At 47.9% G+C, this 16,502-nt stretch overlaps 1 protein-coding gene across 2 annotated transcripts in view; it reads right to left on the reverse strand.

Annotated features, from left to right (window-relative positions):
• kdm4b (lysine (K)-specific demethylase 4B) overlaps nucleotides 1–16,184 on the reverse strand; it is a 38,637-nt gene extending 22,453 nt beyond the window's left edge. The window contains exons 1-7 of one of the 2 annotated variants that reach the window (XM_047037149.1): nucleotides 16,051–16,184; nucleotides 14,439–14,848; nucleotides 14,012–14,187; nucleotides 13,398–13,512; nucleotides 11,530–11,723; nucleotides 3,354–3,403; nucleotides 669–772 (exon numbers count right to left, since the gene is read on the reverse strand). In XM_047037149.1, the coding sequence (XP_046893105.1) occupies nucleotides 669–772; nucleotides 3,354–3,403; nucleotides 11,530–11,723; nucleotides 13,398–13,512; nucleotides 14,012–14,187; nucleotides 14,439–14,834 (1,035 nt within the window). In that variant the 5' untranslated portion in view covers nucleotides 14,835–14,848; nucleotides 16,051–16,184. The other variant, XM_047037150.1, reaches the window with a different exon arrangement.
• Between the last annotated feature and the right edge of the window lie 318 nt (nucleotides 16,185–16,502).

Consider the following 16,502-nt stretch of genomic DNA (forward strand, 5'->3'; position numbering starts at 1 on the left):
CGTTCGAGTCCCTGATGCTGGGAGCAGAGCACAGGGGGAGAGGTTATTTTTACTCCCCCGTATCGAGGCCTGTGCCTGGGGAGAGCGTCGGGTGACAGTCCCTGTGATACCCGCGTTTACCAGGAGACGAGAGAGCAGGGAGACCAAGACGGCAAGGAGAGGGGAGCCAAAGGAGAACTTTGCATGGTGGTGTGCCGGATTTTCGTCACGTTTCACTATTCATGAGAAAATAATTGGCACGGTGATTAAATGTTCAATTCCAGAAATGCACGGGGAAAAAAAGGAATTATATTGAAATTTCAACGGAACGGATGTTCAGGGCTTAGTCATGGCTAAAGCCTTTTTCATTATTTCATGTGACGTTGGAAGTTGGCGTGAAGAAAAGGATGTATCGAGATCCTAAACCCAGATGTGTTTCTCCATACAGCGTGAGTGGGTGTGCAAGTGTGTGCCCACTGTTTTTGTGGGAATGACAACATCGCAGGTGAGATTTGGAATAATTGGCCAAAACGTTGAAACGTCATTCGGGTTCTCTAATGTCATGTGACATTCAGGAGGCAAAGCTGACCAGCCTCAGCCCCAGCCTCCAATGGCCTTTCAGCCTCCTGTAGCCTCAGCCCCCTAGCCTTCTCGGCCCCAGACCACCACAGTCCTGTCCCGGTACCCACCCTGTCGAAGGGAATGCTGTACTTCTTCAGAATGGAGGGAGAGATGAGGGTCATCTTGTGGCGGAGGAAAGCGTCACATCCTTGCGAGCTGCCTGGGAAGAACCCTGTGGGTAGAAAAGGGGCACAGGGGATGGAGGGAGGAGCAGACGACCAAAACAAACGATTAGACGGCACATTCTGAGGACAGCATTTGTACATTCTGTAACATATAATCAAGCAGTTGAACTCTTTGAAATGGTCGGTTTTCTTTTGAAAAATTCAAAGTGCGGGAGGGAGTTTTTGCTGCTGAAATGATCCCAAACTATTTTTTTCCATCTCGAGATGGTATTTTTGTATGGTTAGATAAGAGTTCTATAAAGTTGTCATATAATATAACTGCCAGTCAGAGGGATATATCTACAGCAATCGTGTCTGAAGCTTAAAATACAAACTTTCATATGGCCTCGCTTGAAATACGGTCTTAAGAGTGGAACATTTTCGCTCCGGCTCGGCTTTCTTCACATTAAAACGGCCAAATGAAAAGTGGAGGCAGAGGAGCGAGCGAGCCGAAGACCCCGAGCTCTCCCCGTCACAAATGTGAGATATAATTGCTTGGCTGGAGGTCATCCGTTAAGCGCGCTACCCCTCGGTGAGGACGCTCGCGGTTCACCGACGCTCGCTCGCACGCCGGCGGCCCCTACCCAGAGAGCCTTTAATGATCGTAATCGCGCCGCGGACCCGACGGGCCTGCCGCAACACCTGCCCCCCCCTATTGACCTGCTGGGGAGGGTGTTGGAGAAGGTGGAAACTTTGGATGGCGCGGGAGGGGGGCGACTGAGGCAACCGTGGAGAAGCAGGTGGGAGAATCGCGTCTTTTCCCCCATCTCCTTCCTCTTTGAAAGCAGCCACAATGGCGGACGTATCCGGTTAAATGACGAGGAAAAGTGCTGACTTGCTAGAAAATAATACCTTGCAAGAGGTCAAGAGAAGCAAGGTGATAAAAGATGTGTATATAAAAACTAGCCAAAATAACTAAACTACCATTGGATAATATAACATGGATAATAATCAGCTATCCTCATAGGCTTCATCGTCTTACCAGAAGAAATACTGGCAGAAGATGGCTCCATTCTACCCATGAAATGTATGGTAGAATGGAGCCAGAATGGGTCGTTCGGGCTAGGATATGGTGAGACACCATGGACATTAAACTGCAATGGGGTTAGCCCAGCATGCTAGCTATGTGTCGTTCCATATCCATTAGGGATGTGACAGGGCTTGTATGGAGATGAAAGTACGCCCTGTATCAATAAGATAAGTCGGAGCAGCACTTCCTGGTTCCCCTCTTTACTTTTCTCGGATGACAATTATCTCCTCAGAAACAAACGAGGCCCAGAGGCTGGGGAACCATCCAAACGAAAGACGCGCTTGCTCCGGAACACCCGGTCTGGTTTATCAGTCCTTTCAAAGGAGATGGAACGCACACACGTACAAAAACAAAAAACGCCAGACGTTCAAAGAGGACAAGAAGAAAAGACGTCATCCCAGTTAAATGTTTAATGCAAGCGACAGTATAAGTCCAGGGCTGTTTTATTCGTTGGGTTTCTCCCCATTGTTTCCAGAGCTGTTCTCCGTGCAAAGAGCCCCCTTTTCTCTCCTGGACGAGGCTGTAGCTGATAAAAGTGAATAATGGGCCAACAGAGCCCAGGTATTAATCCCCATTAACATGCAGCAGGCAGCACTGAACACTCCCTGGGGTAATATTAACTTAAAGGTTCATTTTGTCCTTTTGAGTTTCCAAAATGAAGTTCTCCATGCCTGACGCCTTTCAACGTGTAGACGTTCCAAACACCAGATACGCTGTTGTTGCGTGTTGCGCTTATTTGCCATTCTCTTTAAAAGAAATCACAAGCTGTGACAAAGAAAAAAAAAAAAATACATCTGTAGCCAACGAGCCTGAAACCTAACCAGGTGACTCCTGGCGGCCAATCGGGACAACCGATGAGAGAGCAATGCGTCATTGGGGGCGAGGTACAGCGAGGGGCGTGAGGAGAAGGTCGGACGTGGACGTTCTAACCCGTCGACGGCGTAACGGCTCGACGCGGGGCGAGTGAACGAAAGCTGAGGTGCACGCGTGCGTCAGAAGGACCCCGAGCCGCCTGCAGGTGGGCCGTGTTGAGGCCGAGAACGGCTCGCAGCTTTCCAGACGGCCCCCATCGATCGGGGGAAGCAACGGAGAGAGAAGCGGGGAGCAGGGGACAGAAAATCAAAACCAACAAAAAGAAAAAAAGGGAGAGAGAGAGAGAGAGCCAGAGAGGGAACCCAGCAGGAGGGTGGAAAAAATGGAAAGCGAGGGTGAAAAAAGAAACGGTGAGAGAGAGAAAGAGAGAGAGAACGAGCGAGAACGAGCGAGAGAACGAGCGAGAGAACGAGAGCGAGCGCGAGAGGTGACGAGGCTGAGGAGAGGGAGGCAGAATGACGCCGCCGAGCGGGGCCAGACTGTCTGCTCCCAGCTGCTCCCAGTTCACAGAGACACTAGAGAGGCGTCTGGGTGACAGTTTGTTTAGGCTGAACTTGAGACTAGACGGCCGGTGTGTGCGTGTGTGTAGTAAAGGCTCACACACACACACACAAACACAGAGATCTCCATCTATTCTGATCATCCATATAGTGAGTGTGTGGGTATGTGTGTAGTCTGAGTCTCACCTTGTGCCAGTCTCTCCAGCCTCTTTCCATGCTCCGGTGGGATGGCATACCTGGACAGACAAGACAGAGAGAAGGACAATTAGCCATGGAAAAAAGACACTAGGATGGTAGAGAGAAAATGTCAAAACCCCCATTGAAGGGGCAGAGAGAAGAAACATACTATTCCTGTTTGTTTGAACGGTTCTCTTCGAATGAATTATGCAAAAGGATGAGAAATGAACCGTGTCATCACACACACACACACGTCACCAGACCCCCTGTGGCTCACCTCCATTTTACATGCACAATTACACTCCAATCTCCCAAGACGGGAGTTTGCAAAATTTCACTGAGACCAACACCGCCTGACACACACCTCAGGATTTAATTGAACTACACACACACACACACACACACACACACTTCTCCATCAGTCACGGATGGCACGTACACCATCAGAGTGGACCCTGACACACACACACACACGGCATGTGTAAACACCAGAAGATATTCAACAAACGACTTTCTCATCGTCTAGTCAAAAGGCTTTGTACGGTCATGCTAGCTCCACCGCTTCCTCGCCTGGTTTCAGATGATGTCATACAGAGAGGACTGGCCATGCCTTGCTGTCCGGACACAGACGGACGTTTTCATTGGTCGGCTTGTTAACGGCCGTGGTTATTGCCGAATCATTTCCTCCGGTTTAGGTCGAGCTTAACCCCGCCGGGACCTGCAGACGATGCACATTGTAAGGAATCGTTTGCCCCTCCCTCCTTCTTCCCACTGAGAAGCCTCTGGCTGTGCTTGGAATAGGGATGGGGGGGGGGGGGGGGGGGGGGGGGGGAGAGGGTCTGGAGAATTCTGTCATTTCATCCGACTGCGTGCGTTATGTGCTGGGGTTATACTGTCACCTTTTGGCAACAAGTGGTACTGCATGGTTGAGGGAGGGAGAGAGAGTGAGTGTGAGTGAGAGAGATATAGAGTATATACAGAGTATATACATATTCTCTCTCACTATATATATCTATATATATATCTATATATATATATATAGATATATATCTATATAGATAGATATAGATAGATATAGATAGATATATATAGATATATAGATATATATATATATATATGTGTGTGTTGGTGGATGGGTGTGGTACGCAGGTTCCTTAAGGTGCAGTATGATGCTTCCCAGTTGGATTAAGTTGGAGTGTGTGTTGTTGAGGGGCACCCACAGTGGATTAGCACCGTTATTCGCACAGATCATTGACACCGAGTGTCTCTGGTGCACGTCCCCCCCCCCCCCCCCCACTAGTCCTCCAACTGATCAACCAGTGGGTGCGTCCGTTTTGGCGGTTCGTTCGGCGCCATCTTGTCATGTCGTCATGGTAGCAGCACGTCTGCCAGTCAGCCCAGAGCAGTAAACACATAAAGAGGGCGGGGCGGGAGGCGGCTTCTCCAGCCTGGTCCTGGCGTGTGCCCCCGTCGCCATGGCGCCCGCCAGAAGCCCGATTGGCGACCTGTTCCTTTCAATCGGGTGTGTTGGAGCAGGGAAACGTCTAGAACATGCAAGGGCAGGGAGGCATGAGGACCGGGATGGAGAACTGCTGCTCTACTTGGTTTGGCTTCCCAGTGTCTGATCGTGTAACAAGGCCTCGCCAGTGGTTAGGGATCACTCATGTTGCATTGTGGTTCGGAAACATATGGCCATATTTGTTTTAGACGCGCATACATACAGACCTTCACAAGGCGTATCTGAAAGGCTTCATCAAAACCGAAACGAAAATCAAAACGCGCTGCTTTCGTAACCCGGTATTTCCTGTGTAAACTGGTTCAGTCGCTGGCGCAAGCTATTTGCGAACTGGCGCTACGTGGCACAGAGTATCAAGGATAAACACGCCAAAAGGACGATTTCTTACCTAAATAATACACTTGGGTTGGAACGCCATGGGGGGGGGGGGGGGGGGGGGGCTAGCGATTTTCACCTGAGGCGCTGGAATACCTTAAGAAGGCTTTCAAAAACGCCGGTCTACATGGGCTACTGTTCAGACACCGTCAATAACACGAGCGGAGGTGTCTGTAAGAGGCTGATATAGAAGAGTCTACACCCCCCCCCCCCCCCTCCCCCTTTACAACCCAGCGGACAGCGGGAGCAGCAAATCAGATCTCTTGCCTGAAGTGCCACAGTCGATCGATACTAATTTGATGTCTCTCTTCTCGGCCTGCTTCAAATGCAAGAAAGCCTATCCCTTAATGCTGATGAGTCTGTGTGTGTGTGTGTGTGTCTGAGGGGACCATATCTCATTTCTGGAGAGGGTTTTGCGCCAAGCAAACAGACCCATCCCTGTCTGAAGGCCTACGCCGAAGGGGACGAGCAACTTGAATTCCGTGGCCAAAAGTACGTCGACCATGGACAACCCCGCTGAAAAGGGGTCGAGTTCGGGCGTTTCCGCCACGCCTATTGCTTCCAGGTGCCCGACATATCGTATAGGCCTGACGCTCAGGTGACTCCACATACGTTTGGCCGCGCGAGAAAGTGAGCGGAGCAGCTTCGCCCGTGCGCCGATGCAGACGGCCCCCCCCGGGGGCCTGGAAGCGAGACAGAGGCCTCCTCAAGGGTCTCCTCCGCGTCTCGGGTCCCCCCCCCCACCCCCGCACACGCCGCTCGGCAGTCGCCACTCGTGCGCTCTCGACAGCACTTGGATGCGCGTCGAGTGCGAGGCTCCCGTCGGCGGACTTGTCGTGGCCCGCGTTCACTCGGTTACAGATCACGCATTGGCTCCTTTCGCCCACCCACACCCACCCACAGCCCTGTTCTCCTCCGAGCCTACACAACTATCTCTTAGCATCTCGACAGTGGATCTGAGGAGTGGTGGGTTTGGAGTGAGGGGGGGGCTGGGGGGATTATGACATTGATGGGAGCAGAGTTGGAGGGGAATGAAGTTAATTTCACAGTGGCTGCACAGAGGGGGTTAGGCAAACAGCTCCCGCACACAGTTTAACATACTGTAATTACCCACGGAAAAAGTGAAAATGATTCAATTTCTGAGGAGGGGAGAGATATGGGAGGGGGGGGGGGCGCGCACGCACACACACGTTAAACAGAGTTGAGGGGCGCATCCGTGTGAGTAAATTCGGTTTGAACGAGTGACAAGGAGGGATTGCTTTCCCCTCACAGGGGCAGATGTAAGTGGAGGGGAGGGGGGGTGAGTTGTCTTGAGAGAGGGTGTTTATATAGAGAGAGAGACAGAGAGAGAGAGACAGAGAGAGATTAAGTCGCAGATTAAGGTGCGTCGCTACAACAGTGACGCACACTGGGGTCCAAGCTAAATGCCTCAACATTCTTTTTGTTGCTTCTTTTTACATTTCATTGCCGACTAAACTTAACCCTCTTCTAAACAGCACTTTGAGCGGATTCAAGACAGCACTTGAAAAGTATCTGAATAGATCTTTCATTTGAACTGACCCAGCTCTGGTACCTCAGCCTTGAACTAAGAGTGCTTGGCAATGTCTTTCATTTAGGCAATTTACGGTTGTTTACATAATCCTCAGGATTACAAATAAACGGCGTAGGTAATACTTACCCACTTTTAATCCACTCATCCCCTGAGTGCAGGTAGTAGTGCAGGAAAACGGAATAATGGATGGAATTGTTGTTTTATTTTCCTTTCACTCGTAGTCTGGAGAACGGTGGTATCCAAGAGCAATGTCACACTGCAGTTTAAAGCCCTCCAATCAGGGCCGCCCATAAGGGGGGAAAGATTTCTGGGACCCAGCCGCAATGCCAGCAATAATCATGTTCGTCTTAAATATTTTAAGGAAATTATAACCAATTTATTTTGAACTGAAATACTCACCATTACTTAAAAAAGCAAACATAAACATTGTATTGTTGCTTTAGTAAAATGTAGCCTGTTTCATAATGAAACCCCCCCTCTCCTAAAAATGGTATGAGTCGTTTTTTGTTTAGCGATGTCATTTATTGATCTAAGGTTAAGCTAATACCAGAGCCTGTTTAAGGAGAGCCTGCCCACTCCCTATTAAGCCCCATTGTACCGAATTTTGTTGCAGTTCCACCAGAGTTCCACTGGGAGTGATCGCGGTCGAGTGCAAAATGAATGGGAATCTATGGAGCTAAACGGCTAAATTTGTCTCTTTCGCCTGATTGTCGTTGAGAAATCTTAGATTTGATTGTAGTTTTTGCATGTTCAACATGGATTACAGGTCAAAAGTTGAATGAACGAGTGCTTATGTCCTTTCGATATCTTACAGGGTACGTCATTGTTGCCCATAACACGCTAGCATTCTGCTAACGAATGCTGGTTGGTTAGTGTAGACTACGACCAGAGATCCCGCTTGATGGCATCCGAAGCAGAACCAGAATGTCAGAGCATTAGCAACCATAGACATTATAAAGAGTAGACGCCACATTGGCTGCTGGGCGCGAGAAATGCGTCCGCCATCTTAGAAAGGGAAAATTCCCAGTTGCTTAGCATCAGAAGAAACAAGATCCCAGCACTGTGCAGCATATTCCTGCTCAAATCAGTGGACAATCGCAAACAGGGCTCGGGGGACTATTTTTCAGAAGTAAGATTTAACATGACCATACTATTGGTTTTATTTTGTGAAAAGAATAACCATGTCCTGTATCCTAGCTACATGTATGACCTTTGCAGCAAAGCAAACCGCGTGAAAATCAGTTCGGTATTCAGTTCGGTATGATTAATTAAATGCGCTGACAGCTCATTGCCCCAGCCAAACAGATTACACTGAGTGGAGCGGTGGACCTTTCCAAGATGGCGGCCCTACGGCTCGTCAGCACCAGGAGGCAGTAGCGGCCGATGCGGCGTCTACTCTTTATGATGTCAATGTTAGCAACAACATTAGCAAGCCAAAACTCTGTCTAGCATGTGTATTGACAGGGAGAGCCAAACCTGTCTGCTGTGTTATCGATGCATCGAGAGAAAAGGAAGTAACCAGAGCTTGCCGTCAAGCAATAGCTCTGGTCGTACGATGTGTATGACGTCAATGACATTTTCAAAGGCTTTTTAGAACAGAAAGGCTACTTTAAGAAAATCTAACAACCAGCGGTGTGTATTCTTTTTGCCTCCCCTTTCAAATTTAGAATTCAAATTACTATACAAAAAAATGATATCCTGAGAAAGGTGGATTTTGAGGGGTATAGCTCCATAGACCTCCATTCATTCTGCACTCGACCGTTAGCGCCCTCATATGGAACTTGAGTGGAACTGCAACCAGTTCAGAACCCGGAAGTTTCCCGAGAATAGCAGTTCTCCCTACATTAGACATTCTCTGCTAATACTAATGCCAGAGTAGGCTACATTTTGTTGTTATGACAGGACCTGTTCAAAAATCGGGATATCAGAAAAGAAAAGAGAAAAAATGAGAGCTAGCAAGGGCATTCGACCCCTAAATAAAAATTCGATTTTTTTTTCCAGTCAACTCCAAAAGAAGCTCCCAGCCAGGCTGCAGAGACGACGAGCAGTAGCCACGATGCTAGCCAAGAGGAAGCTAGTTAGAGCAAAACTGACACTGAGAAAGCGCATGTTCTGCATTGCTATAAGGACATTCTGCACTTTACCTATAACTTGGCAGGAGGAGAAGGGTCCTTCAGTAAACTCAAAATCATAAAAAAATCACAATACTTTCCATTGAGTGTGAAATGGCTAAACAAATTCAAATCAAATGTATTTGTATAGCCCTTTTTACAGGCAAGCATGTCGCAGATGGCTTCACATACGCCCATAAAACTACCCCTCAACCAACCTAAACCCTCAAGGACCGCCCATTTGATTTCAAATACATTATAAAAGACTTTGCATCCAGAAAGACAAGGAAGATGGCTGTAAAATAGGCAAAAATGAAGGCAGGTAAATTGCATTTTATACTAAAAAATGTGCTGAGTGTAGCAGATAGTGTGTCAAATTGATGTGTGTGTGTGTGTGTCTGGCCCGGCGCCACACAAGTTGTTAAGGCCTCTTAGTTATATTTATTATACTTTATGTTGAAGTTTTATGTATAAAGATGTATTTGTTTTGCTGTAATGTAGCTCCCATCACTGAGTAAGTCTCTCTGAGTTTACATATGTTTTATGTAGGAGAGAGAGAGCACACACGCGCATGCGTTAATAAGTAAAGACCTATTGGGGGGGGCCCATTCATTGGACCTTTTCAGGGGCCCAGCCATTTCTATGGGCCGGCCCGGCCTCCAATCACATACACGACACAAAATCCTTCATATTTTTCACTTAGTATAATGATTTGCTTTAGACTATACACATTTCTCATCCGTGATGACGGTTTCCAGGGAAGTATACCAATTGGTCCTCTCTCTGGAGGACGGGGCAGTAAGAAGTGGCGTGGAGCCCTTGTCGCAACCGCCACACGCACGCGCTCGCACGGAGGCCGCTGTGCTCGCACGTCCGCTCGCGCGCCCGGACCGAACAGATGAAGAGAGGGAGGACTTGACGGGAGTGAGCGGAGGAGAGGAGGGGGGGAGAGGAGAGGCATACCGAGGCAAAATGGAAGGCGAGAAAAAACGGGTGTGACGAGCAAAGGGCTGAGACACAGTCGGGGGGGGGGGGGGAGCGCGTGTGCGCATGCACACACACACACAGGTGACGGTGATATCAACGGCGTCGTGCCCCCAAGCTACCGACGGGCCTTGCCCGCCTCCTGCAGAGAAGTCGGCTTCAAACGCAAGAGGGAGGGGGGGGGGGGGGGGGGGTGAGCTGAAAGGGAGAAAACGAAAAGAGGCAGCCCTTCTCCCCTCACGACGAGAACCTAGAGACCGCTCTGGGGGGGTCGAGACGAACAGAGGGGGAGAGATAAAGAAAGAGAGAGAGAGAGCGTAAAGAGAGAAAATGAGAGAGCGATAGGGAGACTAAAGGACAGGGGAGAGAGAGCAGGCAAACAGGAACTCCCACCTGTGCAATAATGAGACCCCTGCAACCATTCTAGTCCTTTAAAAACATGCCATACGCCCGAAAGCAGAAACGCACTTTAACAAATCTTAAAGCAAACACCTCATCGCAGAGTATGCGAGCCATGAACCGCTCCCTCTCCTGCAAATCCAATTCCAAGATGAAAGCGAGGCCGGTAACCGAAGGGTTAAACAGGTGGAGGGAATAAGGGGAGAGATATTGATCCAGATAATACCAGTGGGACCCGTATTAGTCAACGAGAGAGACCCACAGAGAGGAGGAGGAGAGGGAAAGGAAGACGCGCTCGTGCTGCAGACGGGGCTCCAAGATGGCCGCCGTGGCGCCGGCTGACCCCCTTGCCAAGGTCGCCTGTGAGGTCGCCGCGACGGTGACGCACCTTCTGTCCATTAGCGGCCCGTCGATATCCTCCACTCCGAGCGTGAGGGGCGATGCGATAAGCCCCCCTGCTGTCTGGAGCACCCCCTCCCCCCCCCCCCCCCCCCCCCCCCCCCCCCCCCCCCCCCCCCGCCCAAATGGCATTCTAAAGTGCCGGTGATGAGTCGGGGGGGGGGGGGGGGGGGGGGTGGAATGGAGGCTATCCTGTGCGTCCGGTGCTGAGGGGGCCCATAAACATGAGGAAATATAATTGGATGGCAGACGAGACCTCTGGGAGTTAGTGTTTCAATAGGGAGGAGGGGGGGAGTGGGGGGGGGGTTACAGGGGTATTAGGTAGAGATGGTCGGGGAGTGGGGATGAGAGTAGGAGGGAAAATGACCGAATGAGAAACAGAGAAAATGGAGGGCGGGAGGGAGAGAGAGAGAGAGAAGGAGGGAGACAGGATAAAGCAGTATTCAAAGTGTGCTACTGCAACCTAGTGACGAGATGAGATAAGACGAGGGGGGTCAACCTCGACGCCACACACTTGGAACTGCTTGGAAAGGGTCTGTTTCTCTCCATCTCACACACACACACCGAGCCCAGCGTTCGTCACACACGACAACGTCCTTCATCAAACAGCCACAGCCGGCCTGTGGTTTAGTCATACTGAGACAGTATGGCACTTGGATGTATTTAGTGGCCTACGGTGGCGCATCTGTTTTTCAAAATACACACACAACCAAGCAGTTCCATTCCTGGAATACCAAAACAATAAAGGGACAGAGGGGAGGCAGGGTTCAAGTAACAGAGACACAGAGAGAGAGAGACAGAGAGACAGAGAGACAGAGAGACAGAGAGAGAGAGAGAGAGAGAACTGACCAGGACTTGGGTTGTCCGAAGTGCAGGTAGTTGATGCTGTAGAGGTCCATGTCCTCCGTGTGCCAGGCGAAGGTGGTCTTCCACATGCCAAAGTACAGGTAGGGCGTGTTGACGCCCTCGATCACGATGCCACACTCCTGCTCCACCATGTCCAGCAGCGTGTTGAGGTGGCCGATGTTCCACTCTGTGATTTCCTGGGGGGGGGGCCCAACGGACGAGGGCAACACCAAAACGTGCTATTAGTCGGGGCTCGGCGCGTTTCATTTGGTCTATACACTTTTCTGGCATCCTGACTCAAGACAAAAACCCGGATGTTTGACATCCGACAAAATGTTTATTTTCTAAATTTTTGGTGGGAGTTGCTGTAGTTATAGAGGCTATGAGAACTACAATTCCCAGTGCAGGGAAGTGCACCGACAGCCTTTTTTCCACCAGATGGTGCCACAGTTCCACAACACATCTGGAGGACATGGGAGAGCTGGGACACCAATACAGAACTTCACATGTGCTTTGCATTTTCATTTTATCAACATGTAGCTTGGACCTCAGAACAATCTTATTACACAGTCAAAGTAGCTAAAGGCGCCTATGAACAACGTTCCTAAGAACTTACTGTGTCAATACAGACAGGCTACCAAAGACAGGTGTCTACCATATTTTCCAGACCATTTTCCGGAATAGCACTTTTTTTCATTGTTCGGCTGGTCCAACGACTTTATAGTCAGGTGCGACTTATATATTAAAAAAAAATATATATATAATTTTTACATGTTTAAGAGGCTGTAAAGCAAATTCCATGATTTGCTTCTCAGTACATTATATACGTGTGAAATGAGTTCCTGAAAGCATGTGCGAAGCGCTAAAACTTTGTCGCACTGAAATTTGAAGTTGGACCGTTGAACAATTTCTCTTCCGTTTTCAGCTTAGGTTTTGTATAGGCGGAGCCAAAACCCACCTATCTACGTCAGAATAAAGACGGTTGCATTCTGTTACTCAGCTGGTACGATGCAAAGATATAAAGTAATTAACACATAAAACAGTCAAGAGACTGCAGGTAGGTCTGTTCTTATATCTGCAATTGCTTTAGCTAGTGTTGTTGATGTTGCTAAATTCAATCAAATCTAGGGGGCGGAGCTTCAGCTCCTTCAGGCGACACGCCCCCCAGTCTCAAGCAGAGAAGACTTGATTTTCTCACAATTTCAAAGCCTAACTTAACATACTTGTCAGTGTTTTGTTTTTTTTCATTCTAATTTGGATGTGTAGTTAACAACACATTCTTCTGTGGTGTTATGAACTTAAAACACATTTTCAATTCCACTTTACAGCATCTTTAATTTATACTGACCTATTCAGCCTCCCAGGTATGTTTTTTTATGCTATTGTGTAGCTGAATAGCTGTTAAAGTGTTGTGTTAACATACCGGAGCCTGTTTTGTGTGCTATTGTGATAGTCTTGGATTTGGTGAAATACATTTCTAAATAAATGCGACTTATATGTTTTTTTCCTCTTCATGAAGTATTTTTTTTATGATGCGACTTATACTCCGGAGCGACTTATAGTCCGAAAAATACGGTAATATGACTGGGTGGGTGAAAACAGGTGTTTTATTCATGTCAGAGATCAGTATAGGGAGGGTGGGAAGAAGGAATTAAATCCATAAATACATTTATGGATTTTTTTGTTTTTATTTGACTCGATGACTTAGTGGTTTACCATGTGTATTCTGTTGTGATACCGTAAGGACTTAGTGCGGACTTTCTTAGCCAGGAAGCTCTTGAGAAAAAACAATGTTCAGTCTCAATGAGCCTTTTCTGCTTATCTCAAGGTTACATTTAACACAAATATGTCCCTGTCACTGGTTGACTTACCGCGTCGTAGAGCGACCCACTGATGTCGGCGCCGTAGATGGGCGACACGAAAGTCAGGTTCTTCCAGTACTTTCTCTCCAGGTCATCAAAGTCCTTGTGCCGGGGAGTACAGTACCTGGGAGAGGATCATTTCATATTTACAACTGATCACACACACATTCCTGTCAGCGCTGTGACACTGTTAACCTTATATTTTCACAATTGAGTTGGACGAGTTGTGTTGTATTTGTGATAAACAAATCCAGCTACGTCCAGGCAAATCATATACAAATCCTGTACACAACATGCAGACACAAGGGGACATGTTGGTGAAGTAGTAAGAGGAATTGAAATCAAAAACAATTGAAAAAAACAAGTAATTAACTAAACCGAACTAAATCCACTGGTGAGTATGAGGAAGAGATCCTATTTAAAATCACACTCTTAGAGATACAGCAGACAAGCCGTGAGATCCTTTTGCAAGCTTCGAACCGTGATTCAACACATTCGTGCCCCGAGGCCAAACTACTCATTTGATATTCCACACAAGCTCCATTTGTATTTTACACTTGTAATCTGGTGGCTATTTTTCTGTGTTCTCCCGGCTATCACCCGTTACCGGGAGACGTTCTTACTTTTTGCTGTTGGCCAGTTTGCGGTACTCCCCCACCGTCATGGACTTCTTCTGGATGTTGTACTGGGTGAAGAGGCCCGACTGGCCCGTCACCACCTGGGTGATGGGAGCAGGGATCACCATGTCCTCGATGGTGTCGTAGGACCGCCGCGGCTTCCACTCTTTAGGAGGAATCACCTGCGGGTGGAGGCGGGGGCGGGGACGGAGTGGGGTTAAATGCGCGGACGGAAAAGGGGGGAGAGGGGAATCGACATGAAACGGCAAATTGTAAAAAGAGGAGGGAAGGGAGGAGGGAGGGGGTGAGGAGAGGAAGAACGAATGAACTGGAGACCGGGCAAACTTATTCAAGCTGTGTGTTTGGGTCCATCGTTAGTTCGTACAGAACAGCCAACCACCTAAACCTGAGCTGATCTCACAACTGAGTGTACCTTTGCCAGACCGGCCCGATGTGCTCCTTGAGTCTCGATGTAGGCGACGTACTTGGCAAAGTCCTGGAACTCCTCCATGGTGGGCCTGAAAGTCATGATTTTACAACTGGGGTTCTGGACCACCGCTGGGGCCGGCTCTGGCTCTGGAGCCGGGTTAGGGGCCGCCTCTGGGGCTGGGTCTAAAACCGGGGGTTGGTCTAGAGCAGGGTCTGGGTCTGGGGCGATGGGTGCTTCTGGAGAGAGGGTAGGTGCTGCAGGGGCCCTGGGTGATTCGGGGCCAGCAGCTGGAGTTTGAGACGTCTCCATCTGTGTTTCCGTGGTTATGGTTGTCAACTCGTGCGTATCTGTGGCCGTTTCCATGGTTGTTTCGGTTGTCACTGGAGTGTCCAGCGACATGATGACAGGTAAAACTAGTTTGAGAGTGTAGAAGAGAGGAAGTAATCAACAAACAGACACCAGACACAGTCGTAGCATGTGCCAAACTATACTCTGTTTGAACCCTGCAAATGCCAATTATTTGATGTGGTTCAGCCATTGGCTATGGCCTAAATGTGTCACAAACGACTTGTATATCACCAACTAACTGCATACTGCTAACTTAATTACTCAGACAAGTTTGCCAAAGACTAATCATCGGTTTGTCTAAATTAGTCAATATATATCAACAAAAACAGTGATAAAGATGGATGGCTGATTAAAATAAACGGGTAATTGTAAACCTGTTGTATGCGCGATAGTAAACATATAATTATTCATAGTCGACATTTAATTCAGTTGAACTTCCCTTTGTCATCAAAATACAGGATTTCCAACTCCTGAGTAGCCTCCAAATAATTCATTCGTCCGTAAGGCCTACCCAACAACGTTTCTCAAAGATACTGATTTATATTAGTTTCAACATTTATAAGGCAACGGTGTATGAATAAATAAAAGCATTCTTATCCAGAAACTAGCTTACATCTCAGACACGTTCTGTGGGAGGGCCTCGCCAAGTATAAGCAAAGGAAGCAATCTTACTACTACAGCTGTCTTTCAAAAACAAAAATGGGGGCGCTAGCTAGCAAGCTACGCTACCTTCAAGACCTAATGTAACTGTGTAACAAACTGGTAGTTACGTGCAGGTAACACAATGTTCACAAACAAAGAATACTACAATGTGCACGTTAAAATGACAGTCAATAGGTTAACTTTAATTTTACACGCCAACATGGCTAGCTAGCTGGCAGGCACTGCTGCAATGTGAAAGTGACAGTAAACCCGTGTAATTCTACTGCTGACTGACTGTGATAAAATAGCCTGCAAGCTAAATGATACAAGGCCAGTGAGTATACCGATAGCGGCGTTAGATAGTGAGGCAAAAACACATCGACTATTTGGCATAACGACTAAAAGCAAGGATATAGCAAGAGTATAGTTTATAAAAACATCACAGTTGAACCGCAATCAGTAATCACCCCCCTACCCTAGCTAGCTAGCTTCCTCCATTCCATGCATAAAAGTCAACAAAACACCCCCGACGACAGCCATCACAACTCTTTAAATCCCCACCGAAATAGCACGTGTTAGGTCGGTGCAATGATGCATCCAGAATTAACAAATAATTAATCATTACCTCCTGCAGTAAACTATGTCTCTTTCTTAATGTTCCCCTTTCTATTTGTCTCGTTATATGAAATCCAATCTATCGATTATCTTCACTAGCTACGCTAGCTTGAAAGCTAGGTTGAAAGCAGACGTCAGCCTCACGCCTACTACACGGTAATGGGGCGTGTGATTGGCTTGACCACGTAGTAGTAACCACCCATTTCTGCGTTCTCGAGATGTTGTTGGTTTCGGTAATAATGGACTAATATCTTAGCCTATCACGTTAACGCACATAACACACGTAGGAACCCTAACATACTGGTTAGGGTACATAGAAATGGTTTCGATACGTTTAACAAATCTCCTTGACAATTAAGTTTAACAGTCAGTAAAAAGGCAAAGATGCTGATCTCACAATTCTGTGCATGCATTTGTGAATATGGGTTTATTGCACGTTTACTAATAGCATTGTACATCAAG

This window comes from Hypomesus transpacificus, chromosome 16 (genome assembly GCF_021917145.1).
Source record: "Hypomesus transpacificus isolate Combined female chromosome 16, fHypTra1, whole genome shotgun sequence".
Taxonomy (NCBI): domain Eukaryota; kingdom Metazoa; phylum Chordata; class Actinopteri; order Osmeriformes; family Osmeridae; genus Hypomesus; species Hypomesus transpacificus.